Genomic DNA, 12,319 nt, shown 5'->3' with positions numbered 1-12,319 from the left:
ACGCTTCTGTTTGTCGCTTGTGAATGACGTAATGCTATAATTGCGACCCGCCCTCGCCAATGCTCGCGCCTGGAGAGAAAAACCAAAACAATGTGGCGACGAAGATGCTAAGTAGACAGCTGATGCTGTGAACAAATAAGAAAAAAATGAACGTATATTCCATGTGATATCACCGCGGTTAGCTATATAAACAACGCTGAAAGCGCCCAAATCATGGCTACCGTAGATTCTCTCATGAGTTTGTGAGTAACGTTAAACATACAGCTACTAGATACAGCTGTTGAAACTTTATTCTGTTCATCGTGTAGCATTAATTCTAGCTCTATGAGTGATGCATATGTTTCTCCGTGCACAGGTGTGCGTTCAGTGTTGCTCAGCGACCTGAGAGGTATGATGAGATCAGGATGTTGCCTGCTGCCGTTAAAGACAGATTATTGCGAATAATGATGACTTATGGCAGGGTCACCGACTCCAACATCAGCCAGGTAAGGTGTCCTCTCTGACCAGAGCATTTGTGATGATAATATACAGTATACAACATGCTGTGTCTTCGCTTGGGTGTGTGATTTGTGTTTCAGCTCGTGCACGCTGGAACTCAGACACTGGATCTGCAGAACTGTAAAGTGTCAGACTCTGCGTTTCAGCAAATCAACTGTCTGCAGCTGAGGACCATACTGTTAAGAGGCTGTACAGAAATCACATCTGAGGGTATTCTTTTTGCAGATTACTGGTGTTTATGGGGACTATATTAATATAAATGTTGCCTTGTCAACTAACTGAAATTAGTTTCAGTTGAAGTACTACTGAAATGAAAACTGAAATAATAGCTATGTAGAAATATAAAACAATTATAAAAATGAACATTGCAAAAGCACATTGGAAAATTACTATAAATTAAAATGAAAATGTAATGATAAAATATCCAAAATACTAATCTGTAATAGTATAAAAACAATACTAAACTGACACCGAAATTAACTTTAATGCATTTAATATTTATTAATGTAAAAACTGGTATATAGGGTAAATAACAGTTAGTATGGTTAAACCTAAATAAAATGATTAGGGAATTAATTCTTAATATATTATTAAAGGGTTAGTTCACCCAAAAATGAAAATAATGTCATTAATTACTCACCCTCATGGCGTTCCACACCTGTAAGACCTTCGTTCATCTTCGAAACGCAAATTAAGATATTTTTGTTGAAATCCGATGGCTCAGTCATAGCCAGCAATGACATTTCCTCTCTCAAGATCCATTAATGTACTAAAAACATATTTAAATCAGTTCATGTGAGTACATTGGTTCAATAATAATATTATAAAGCGATGAGAATATTTTTGGTGCGCCAAAAAAACTAAATAACGACTTATTTAGTGATGGCCGATTTCAAAACACTGCTTCATTAAGCTTCGGATCATTATGAATCAGTGTATCGAATCAGCGGTTCGGAGCACCAAAGTCACGTGATTTCAGCCGTTTGGCACGATCTGAATCATGATTCAATACGCTGATTAATTTATGCTCCGAAGCTTCCTGAAGCAGTGTTTTGAAATCGGCCATCACTAAATAAGTCGTTATTTAGTTTTTTTGGCGCACCAAAAATATTCTCGTTGCTTTATAATATTAATATTGAACCACTGTACTCACATGAACTGATTTAAATATGTTTTTAGTACCTTTATGGATCTTGAGAGAGGAAATGTCATTGCTGACTATGACTGAGCCATAGGATTTCAACAAAAATATCTTAATTTGCTTTTCGAAGATGAACGTGTTTGCATAATATGTGTTTGTGTATTATTATATATATTATACATACTATATTATATATACTAAACACACATGTAATATATAAATATAATAATATATTTACACACATTATGTAAACAAACATTTATGTTTGATGCGATTAATCATGATTAATCTTTCTAGTGGTTATGCTCAACTTTAAAATCAGTGCTGTTTAGTAGAAGCTTTGAGCTTTATAAAATCATTAAAAAAAGTCTTGGAAATGTATTGGCCTGAAAGGACACTCATAATTGGATATAGATCTAGCTAGAGCTAAATAAATTGATATTCAGTATTTTTTAAAATACTAAATAATATAACAAAAAATATGACCATAAGAATATTACAAAAATCTATTTTTTTATTTTGAAAGTAATTAATACCTTTATTTGGAAAAGATGCGTTCACCTGATTAATCAGCAAAGACTTTTATATTGTTCAAACAAATTTCTATTTCAAATAAATGCTTTTCTTTTGAATTTTGTTCATCAAAGAATCCTGAAAAAATGTATTACTGTTTTCACAAAAATATGAATCGGCGCAACTTTGATATAATCATAAATGTTTATTGAGCATCAAATCATCATATTATAATGATTTCTGATGGATCATGTGAGACTGAAGACTGGAGCAATGATGCTGAAAATTAAGCTTTGCATCACAAATATAATAAAACAGAAAACATTTGTTTTAAATTCAAATAATATTTCCTAATATTGCTGTTTTTACTGTATTTGATCAAATAAATGCAGTTTGGCGAGAATAAGGGACTTATCAACAACAAAAGTTAAACTCTACTGACTTGTGTGTTGAAATGAAAGGTTCACTTATTACTTTACAAATAACACAAAGCAGTTGTCAGGTATTTTTATTTTTTTCCCCTTGATCTTAAATGTAGAACCCAAATTCTAAAATTTAGACTCAAATTTTCTAGACATAAACCTTTGCCATATTTGTCATTCCCACAGGTCTAGAGGTGTTGGCCTCTCGCTGCCCCGGTCTTCAGGTGGTTGATCTCACAGGCTGTACGGCTGTGACAGATTCAGGGATTCAAGCTCTGGCTCTACACTGCAAATGTTTAGAAGTGATTTCCCTCCGTGGCTGCACTGCTCTCACGGATAAAGCCCTGCTGGAGCTGGGGACAAACTGCAGGAGGCTGCACAGCATTTATTTTTCTGGGACAGAGGTAATTTACACTGTTGTTTTGCTTTCAGACTTCAGTATATAGTACATATTACACATATACACCGATGAGCCAAAACATTATGAGCACCTGCCTAATATGCTATTGGTCCTCTGCGTGCTGCCAGACAACATCGGCCTGGACTCTACAAGACCCCCTGAATGTGTCCTGTGGTATCTGGCACCAAGACATTGGCAGCAGATCCTTCAAGTCCTGTAGGTGGAACCACTGTGGATTGAACATATTGGTCCAGCACAGCTCACAAATTCTCGATTGGATTGGGATCTGAGAAATGTGGATGCTTGTCCCTCCACTGGATTGTCGTCGTCCAACAGTGCATCCTGGTGCCATCACTTCCTCAGGTATGTATTTGATGTAAAAGAACACAGGACTCTTCGGACCAAGTGACCTTTTTTCACTGCTCCAAGGTCCACTTCTGACGCTCGCATGCCCATTGTAGCCGCTTTCGACGGTGAACGGGGGTCAACACAGGCACTCTGATTGGTCTGCGGCTGTGCAGCCCGTTGTGACACATTCTTTTCATAACCATCATTAACATTTTATGTGGCATGTGCCACAGTAGACCGTCCATTGCCCTCATGCATTGATGAGCTTTGGGTGCCCAACACCCTGTCACCGGTTTGTGGTTTGTCCCTCCTCGGACTCTATTGGTAAATTCTCACCACTGCTGACCACTACACACCTGACGTAAGTGTACATGGTGCATCTCCAGTTGACACTTGAATTTTATACTCGGTCATCTCCTGCTGAGTTGGACGACGTCTAACCCCTTATGAACACTATTACTCGGGAATAAGATCCCTAATCCCTATCCCTAACCTTCAAATATGGTTTAATCACGGCCAGAGGACCTCGTATCAATCACAGAGAATCCCAATAGCAAAAAGAGTACAAGTTTACATAGGATAGGTACATAGCAAATGTAATTTTTCCCTAATATGTGCAAATTCAGCAACCCCTTCCCTTCTCTGTTACTAGCAAAGCAAATTTAGATCCCAAATCATGGGTTTGTTAGATCGTTGATTACTCATGTCATGGGCTATTATATTTAGATAGTTGTCTAGCTGTGTTTCATTTCCCCTTTTGTTATATTCGGACATGATTCAGACACACTTTGGCCCTAGAGTTGGGAAAGTTATTTTTCAAAAAGCATATAAATGTTAATCCTGAAGGAAAATGAAATGTTAAAAATGTCAAACCCATAAGCCTTGCCGTTTCAGAGATACTCTGACCAAGTCGCCTTGCCATAATAATTTGGCCCTTGCTCAAATCGCTCAGATCTTTATTCCTGCCCATTTGTCTCGCATCCAACATGTTGATTACGGGAACTGAATGTTTTCTTACCATTTAATCTACCCAGACCTTGTTAAGAAACGATGTTCATTTAACCTATGACTGCTCATAATGTTGTGGCTCATCAGTGTAAGTATATACCAAAATGAAAATACTACTCTGACATTTTTGCTTATACACATTGATGTCTATTGTTTTCACTTACTACTTGTAAATTCAAACTATTTAAAGGTAACCGATCAAGGGGTCATTGCAATTGCGACTGGAGTTTGTTCACATAACCTAAAGGTATTGCATACTAATTAAATTTTTTTCCATTAAGACCATTTTTAATGTTGTATTATTATTTTTAATTAATTATTTATTGTTACAGGAGTTACAGATGGTGCGATGCCGCAATTTGACTGATCTGGCTGTGACTGCTGTTCTTGCAAACTGTGCCAATATCAGAATTTTCAATTTCCATGGATGTCCCCTGATGACAGGTAGTCACATGGTACCTGACATAAAACACAACATGTATTGTTGTCCAAATATGTATATAAACATACCTTCCATGTGTCTGTTTTAGATAAGTCAAGGGAGGCACTACAAAACCTTATTGGCCCCGACAAGATCCAACAAGTGTCTTGGACTGCGTACTGATGTGATGAACTGAACTGAGCTGCAGACATCGACTTTATTATCATACATGTAATACACTCATCAAACATCCTTTTCAAATTGACTAAATTGTCAATGTTTGAGGTAAAAAAAATATGTAAATCAATCATTTTTAAAGTGTTTGCATTGTAAATGTTAACTTTAAACTATATTTAATATTATGTATAGAATTATGTAAGTATGTGTTGTTGACCAACTTTTCATTTTCAAGGTTTCAACTGGACTCTAATATATAATAATTAAAAGTACATGTAGAAATTACAGTAGTCTGCTCCAGAATATGTCCTATTCAACATATTTGCTTACAGTAAAAAGAGCATCCTCATAAATCATCAATATTAATTTTTGCAATTAAGTTAACTTTTTAAAAAAATTGGCAGGGCAAGTAAAAGTCTGAACTGGCAGCACTAGACCAGAAGAAAAAATGCTTAGCATTGAGCGCTGCTATATTAAAGGCACAGTTAAATGTGACATTTATTATAAAGGCTTCACGTGAACATTGTTCACTAAATGTTATTTTTTTTAGGCCTATTAAATGTTAAAAATGATAGCTTTCACTTATACTGTAATGTTGAATGGGATTTGAGAAAAAAACAATCCATTTAATAGAGACATCAGTATAAGTTATTGGTGTCAGTCCTTCCTTTATTCATAGTACTTAGTAAAAAGATGCCATTTAACATTTATTTATGTTAAATAACCCATATTTATGTCGTTTGTACGTTGTACATTCTAATAATTCAGAGTGAAATTGTTACAATATAAATTGTTAATGTTAGGTGTGATTAAACGTGATTAATTACATAAACGTGCAATTAGTTAAACAATTTTTAAATCAATTGACGGCACAAATAAAAGTTTGTTTACATAATATGTGTGTGTACTTTGTATTTTTATTACGTATATACACACGTGTACAATGTATGTATTTAACAAAAAATATTATACTATAAATATAATATATATATTTATACAGTACAGTCCAAAAGTTTGGAACCACTAAGATTTTTAATGTTTTTAAAAGAAGTTTCGTCTGCTCACCAAGGCTACATTTATTTAATTAAAAATACAGTAAAAAACAGTAATATTGTGAAATATTATTACAATTTAAAATAACTGTTTTCTATTTGAATATATTTCACAAAGTAATTTATTCCTGTGATGCAAAGCTGAATTTTCAGCATCGTTACTCCAGTCTTCAGTGTCACATGATCCTTCAGAAATCATTCTAATATGCTGATCTGCTGCTCAATAAACATTTAATGTGTACAATTGTACAAAATATTTGAGTACAATATTTTTTTTCAGGATTATTTGATGAATAGAAAGTTCAAAAGAACAGTGTTTATCTGAAATCTAATCTTTTGTAACATTATAAATGTCTTTACTGCCACTTTTGATTGATTTAATGCATCCTTGCTGAATAAAAGTATTCATTTCTTTAATTTCTTTTCAAAAAAATAAAAATAAAAATTCTTACTGACCCCAAACTTTTGAACGGTAGTGTATAATGCTACAGAAGCTTTGTATTTCAGATAAATGCTGCTCTTTTGAACTTTCTATTCATCAAGGAATCCTGAGAAAAAAAGTACACAACTGTTTTCAACATTGAAAATAATCATAAATGTTTCTTGAGCAGCAAATCAGCATATTAGAATGATTTCTGAAGGATCATGTGACACTGAAGACTGGAGTAATGATGCTGAAAATTCAGCTTTGCATCACAGGAATAAATTACTTTGTCAAATATATTTAAATAGTACAAAGTTATTTTAAATTGTAATAATATTTCACAATATTACTGTTTTTACTGTATTTTTAATTAAATAAATGTAGCCTTGGTGAGCAGACAAAACTTTTTTTAAAAACATTATAAATCTTAGTGGTTCCAAACTTTTGGACTGTACTATATATATATAAATTTTATATTAATAGATATATATAATAGATATATATAATATTTTTTATATTAATATATATGTACACATGTATATATTTCTTAAATATAGTATGTGTGTGTATTCTTATATTTATTTTGGATGTGATTAACCATTTAATAGCTAATATATATAACAGTTTGCATTTTCTTGTAATATTTTATTTACGTACATAGTTTACATACACATGAATGTATTAGCTGTTACAGATTAGGTTTGTAGCACCACACCGTGCTTCTTGTTAGTCCATAATTCTCCTCTTTGACTGAGTCTGGTAGCTCAAAGTAAGCCAGCGGATGTAATAATTTTCTAATGTCGTGGCTTTCAAATTGAGCCCGTCCTGGGTCACCAATGAGCACTTGTGTTCCATATGTGCTTATACACGTCTGGAGCCACTTATGCAGACGATCAGCCAGACCTTCATCATAGAACATGTCTCCTAGGAGAATAAGATCCCAGACCTCAGGCTTTGAACCGATCATGTTGCCTGTCACACAAGGTAAAGGGTCCACGTTGTTCAGTTCACAGTTCATTTTTGTGGCAACAGCAGCAACTGCAATAACAAAATAAAGCACTTATTTATATTTGATGTTATAGAACTTTGTCAGTCAATCAGTGTGGTGTTACCAACATGCTGTAAAAAAAATAAAATAAAGGATCACTTTAGACCCTCATGACTGTGTGTGTGTTTAATGATTTAGTAGTACATCATTTATGTCGTTTCAAAGTCAATAACAATTTTGTTAAAAATTAAAACAATGTTAAATTTAACAATCTTAAAGAATTTCTTAAATTATTGAATGGTTGCAGACTGTAAGATTCTAAGAACATCCTGTGTCTCTATCTTTGTCTAGCCATTACATCATTCTTAGAGAACATGTTGCTTTTCTTAGAGTTGTGTACAATCCCTACTGATTGTATTAATGTTGAGTTGTCATTTTCACTTCCTATATTTTCAATATATAATTGGCTCTCTGGCCGAATAAACTTTGTATCTTGGTTGATCTGTGTCTGAGTCTTCCATTTGATACCCTGGTACCAGCTTTTCTGTGTTAGATTGCTCAACCCAAACAGATCTTCTTGAATTGTATTATTAAAGGTGCCCTAGAATCAAAAATTTAATTTATCTTGGCATAGTCAAATAACAAGAGAAATAGAAATGACATACAGTGAGTCTCAAACTCCATTGTTTCCTCCTTCTTATATAAATCTCATTTGTTTAAAAGACCTCCGAAGAACAGGTGAATCTCAACATAACACCAACTGTTACATAACAGTCGGGATCATTAATATGTACGCCCCCAATATTTGCATATGCCAGCCCATGTTCCCAACATTATGAAAGGCATTAGACAAGGGCAGCCAGTAACGTCTGGATCTGTGCACAGCTGAATCATCAGACTAGGTAACCAAGCAAGAACAATAGTGAAAAATGGCAGATGGAGCGATAATAACTGACATGATCCATGATATCATGATATTTTTAGTGATATTTGTAAATTGTCTTTCTAAATGTTTCGTTAGCATGTTGCTAATGTACTGTTAAATGTGGTTAAAGTTACCATCGTTTCTTACTGTATTCACGGAGACAAGAGCCGTCGCTATTTTCATTATTAAACACTTGCAGTCTGTATAATTCATAAACACAACTTCATTCTTTATAAATCTCTCCAACAGTGTAGCATTAGCCGTTAGCCATGGAGCACAGCCTCAAACTAATTCAGAATCAAATGTAAACAATATAACAGTATATAATACTCACATAATACGCCGCATGCATGACGAACACTTTGTAAAGATCCATTTGAGGGTTATATTAGCCGTGTAAACTTTGTTTAGGCACTGTTCAAGGCAAGCACGAGCTCCGTGGGCAGAGAGCACGAGATTTAAAGGGGCCGCAGCATAAATCAGCTCATTTATAATGATGCCCCAAAATAGGCAGTTAAAAAAATGAATTAAAATTAATCTATGGGGTATTTTGAGCTGAAACTTCACAGACACATTCAGGGGACACCTTAGACTTATATTACATCTTTTTAAAAAAAGTTCTAGGGCACCTTTAAGTTGAATTATTAGATTCTAACAGTTGGGGGCTCGTCCGCGAAAGGGGGAATACTCCCTAAAGAACTGGGAAAGAGAAAACAAGCGCGCCGGGGATCGGTTTAAAAAACATCCCATTAGCATTCTTTGAAATTTTTTTGACAAGAATATGGCTTTGTTGGAAAATGACAAACTCTACAAGAATGTACATCTCTAAAGTTGGGATAGATTTTCACAAGATGTAATATAAGTCTCTGGTGTCGCAAGAATGTGTCTGTGAAGTTTCAGCTCAAAATACCCCACAGATCATTTATTATAACTCATCAAATTTGCCCCTCTTTGGGTGTGAGCAAAAATGCGCCATTTTTGTGTGTCCATTTAAATGCAAATGAACTGCTGATCCCGGCCCCCTTTTCCAGAAGAGGGCGGAGCTTTAACAGCTCGAGCTTCAGTTGCTCAACAACAACAAAGCAGGAGAATCTCACGCAGTCAGAATGATGTTTGTCAGTAACGGTGTTCAGCCTTACATTGTTCAAACCGGAGTCGGACATTGATGGAGAGACTCAGGAACAAGTGACAACTTTTAGAATGAAACTGAACGTTTCTGAACGGTTAGTGGATACATTTATGTAGTTGCTGTGGAGTTGATTCATCTCATCGACTAGCATGTGTCGTCATGTTGATCTTTTGTGCAAATCCAGCATTGAATCGATCTATGTGAAGCAGTCCGGTGTATGACTGCATGGTAACAACACAAAGCAGCCCATCATTGCCTCGCCCCATTTGTTGCGTGTTCCAGGGGCAGGGTTTATGTAAATTTTAGGGTTAGTGATGTCTCTACCAGCTGTTTGTTGTAGTCCTTAAACAGAAAATTCTTTAGAAGACAATATCTCCCAATGAGTGTTGTAACTTTGCAGATATTATTTATGCTCTAACAGCAACATTACACACCAACTAAAGTTAAAAAAGTGAAATCATAATCTTTTTAAGTCACAAATCACAATGTGATTCTTTTTCAGGTATGAGGTGCAGAAACACACTTGGATCAATGTCATTGGCCACCACATGAGAAGCTCCACTGAGTCTGGCAGCAATGGCTGATGCTCCACACCCACAGCCGAGATCCAGCACCTTTCTGCCTTCAGACACCTCAGGGTTATCTAAGAGAAACCTGACAAAACAGTTCACAGCAGCGTTATTAATAAAAACGACAAAAGAATGCAGGTAGACTGAACGTATCTTACAGTAACAACCTAAAATCTACTGTATAGCGTTTATTATTACTAATAACTTGTTAATTAAACACTGTTACCTAGCCAGCGCCTGTCCACCGGGCCAATATATCGCCCAGTAGGGATCAGGGAAAGGCCACAATTCTGGTTTCTCCGTCCAAAACCGGCAGGTGGGTGTGAAGAGTCTTAAAGAAATCTCTGGGGTTAAACTTTGGCCGTTTACTATTTCTGTGTTGTCTGTAATAAAGTTCTTTATATCATCCTCTGATCTGACGCTGCTCGCGCAACGACGCATTAAACAACACATTCCTCTTTGAAATGCATTTGAAGTGTCCTGACCACGAAACCATTGGATTATTGCTCTGTACATCATGTCGTTAATGCTCAAACTAGTCAGATATCCTCCTATTATTTACATTTCTTCTCCACATGTCTGTCACGCATGCGCAGACGCGCTTGGCACGTCTGAGACATCACGTCACTGAGCTGATCCCGCCAATTAGAGCGCTACCTGAAAAATACTACTTCCATTTTACGCAAAAAACATTCTAAAATTTCTTTATTAACTTTTTAAACGTTTTTGAATACATATACACATTCTACAGAAAGCTTAGCAGCAATCGCTAACACCAAAAAGTAACACTAAATGATGTTTTTGCCCACCTTTTTACGACATGGCACCATGGTAATATTTATTTTTCTTCTAAATTTTAGATGATTAAAAGTAATCAAATAGATACATTACAAAGCTTAAATTAAAATTAAATAGATTAATAAAAATAAATAGATTATATGTCGTTGTTACTGATCGGTTATAGTGTTTTGGCAGGAAGGCAACAAGTGTTAGTTTACCCAAAAATGAAAATAATGTCATTTATTACTCACCATCATGTCATTCCACACCCGTAAGACCTTCGTTCATCTTCAGAACACAAATTAAGATATTTTTTTGATGAAATCCGATGGCTCAGTGAGGCCTTCATAGGGAGCGATGACATTTCCTCTCTCAAGATCCATAAAGGTACTAAAAACATATTTAAATCAGTTCATGTGACTACAGTGGTTCAACCTTAATATTATAAAGCGACAAGAATACTTTTTTTGTGCGCCAAAAAAAAACTACTTTTCAACAATATAGTGATGGGCTGATTTCAAAACACTGATTCAGAGCTTTACGAATCGAATCAATGAATCGGAGCATCAAAGTCACGTGATTTCAGCTGTTTAGCCGTTTGATAGGAGATACGAGTCACTGATTCCAAACAAAAGATTCATAAAGCTCAGAAGCAGTGTTTTGAAATCACCCACTAGATATTGTTGAAAAGTTGTTATTTTGTTTTTTTGGCACACAAAAAGTATTCTTTTCGATTTATAATATTAATATTGAACCACTAAACTCACATGAACTGTTTTAAATATGTTTTTAGTACCTTTATGGATCTTGAGAGTTTCAATGGCTTTGCTCTCAATGCAATGATTTCATCAAAAATATCTTAATTTGTGTTCTGAAGATGAACGAAGGTCTTACGGGTGTGGAACGACATGAGGGTGAGTAATAAATGACATTATTTTCATTTTTGGGTGAACTAACCCTTTAAATTTTGATGAACACATGTACTAAATGTCCATGTGAATATGATAATCAATCAGTACTATAGTATATATCGAATTACCATGGTATTCCAGTGTGTTTTTGTTCCATATTCATTTTTACAGCCTTTAAACTTACACATTAACCGAACAGATTAGGTCTATATATAAATAGATATGTCATTGTTGTCATTGACTAGTTACAGTGTTTTGACAGGTACATGGTAAATGTTCATCGTTGTAATCATACCTTCCAGAAACAGTCTCACAGAATGATTATTATTCGCTGAAGAGGTGGGCTGGACACACACTCTCTGTGTCCTGTATATGACAGTCACCATAGATACCTGCTGCAAGCTTTCCTTCAACAGCACTGCCTGCTCAATAAGGAAGCTGAGTGTGTATATAGAAAAACAAGGAGGAAAAACAACCGTAACCAAGCATACAGAAGGTATGTTATATTGTCCTGGTGATTATGTACTTATAAATTATATATAGGCAGCATTAGTGGTACATTCATCTTAATTAATAGTAGATATTTACTCTTAATAACATGCATATTATGAAA

At 35.1% G+C, this 12,319-nt stretch overlaps 2 protein-coding genes across 3 annotated transcripts; one reads left to right on the top strand and one right to left on the bottom strand.

The window, feature by feature from the left end:
• Nucleotides 1-70: 70 nt before the first annotated feature.
• On the top strand, nt 71-5,923 carry amn1 (antagonist of mitotic exit network 1 homolog (S. cerevisiae)). 2 transcript variants are annotated; one of them, XM_067379689.1, is made up of 7 exons: nt 71-242; nt 356-485; nt 579-708; nt 2,761-2,978; nt 4,521-4,577; nt 4,663-4,774; nt 4,861-5,923. In XM_067379689.1, the coding sequence occupies exons 1-7, from the start codon at nt 214-216 to the stop codon at nt 4,932-4,934; spliced, it is 750 nt and encodes a 249-aa protein (XP_067235790.1). In that variant the 5' UTR covers nt 71-213; the 3' UTR covers nt 4,935-5,923. The 2 variants fall into 2 exon arrangements, with proteins under 2 accessions (XP_067235790.1, XP_067235791.1); XM_067379690.1 differs by lacking the exons at nt 4,521-4,577; nt 4,663-4,774; nt 4,861-5,923 and adding an exon at nt 3,103-4,511.
• Nucleotides 5,924-6,917: 994 nt separating this feature from the next.
• etfbkmt (electron transfer flavoprotein subunit beta lysine methyltransferase) lies at nt 6,918-10,568 on the bottom strand. The gene is made up of 3 exons (XM_067380356.1): nt 10,242-10,568; nt 9,970-10,100; nt 6,918-7,442 (listed from the first exon to the last, which is right to left on the bottom strand). The coding sequence occupies exons 1-3, from the start codon at nt 10,532-10,534 to the stop codon at nt 7,093-7,095; spliced, it is 774 nt and encodes a 257-aa protein (XP_067236457.1). The 5' UTR covers nt 10,535-10,568; the 3' UTR covers nt 6,918-7,092.
• Between the last annotated feature and the right edge of the window lie 1,751 nt (nt 10,569-12,319).

Source organism: Chanodichthys erythropterus, chromosome 24 (genome assembly GCF_024489055.1).
Source record: "Chanodichthys erythropterus isolate Z2021 chromosome 24, ASM2448905v1, whole genome shotgun sequence".
In the NCBI taxonomy this organism is placed as follows: Eukaryota; Metazoa; Chordata; class Actinopteri; order Cypriniformes; family Xenocyprididae; genus Chanodichthys; species Chanodichthys erythropterus.
This window is presented reverse-complemented; position numbering and strand designations above follow the sequence as displayed.

Bases quoted from the DNA above. Each gene is read 5' to 3' on its own strand.
- etfbkmt (XM_067380356.1), bottom strand. From the start codon at position 10,534: ATGATGTACAGAGCAATAATCCAATGGTTTCGTGGTCAGGACACTTCA. The intron at 10,101-10,241 runs GTAACAGTGTTT...CTGTTTTGTCAG, and splicing joins GGTGGACAGGCGCTGGCTAG to GTTTCTCTTAGATAACCCTG. The intron at 7,443-9,969 runs GTGTGTTTCTGC...TTGTTATTGCAG, and splicing joins GGCCAATGACATTGATCCAA to TTGCTGCTGTTGCCACAAAA.
- amn1 (XM_067379689.1), top strand. From the start codon at position 214: ATGGCTACCGTAGATTCTCTCATGAGTTT. The intron at 243-355 runs GTGAGTAACGTT...CTCCGTGCACAG, and splicing joins GTAGATTCTCTCATGAGTTT to GTGTGCGTTCAGTGTTGCTC. The intron at 2,979-4,520 runs GTAATTTACACT...AACTATTTAAAG, and splicing joins TTTATTTTTCTGGGACAGAG to GTAACCGATCAAGGGGTCAT.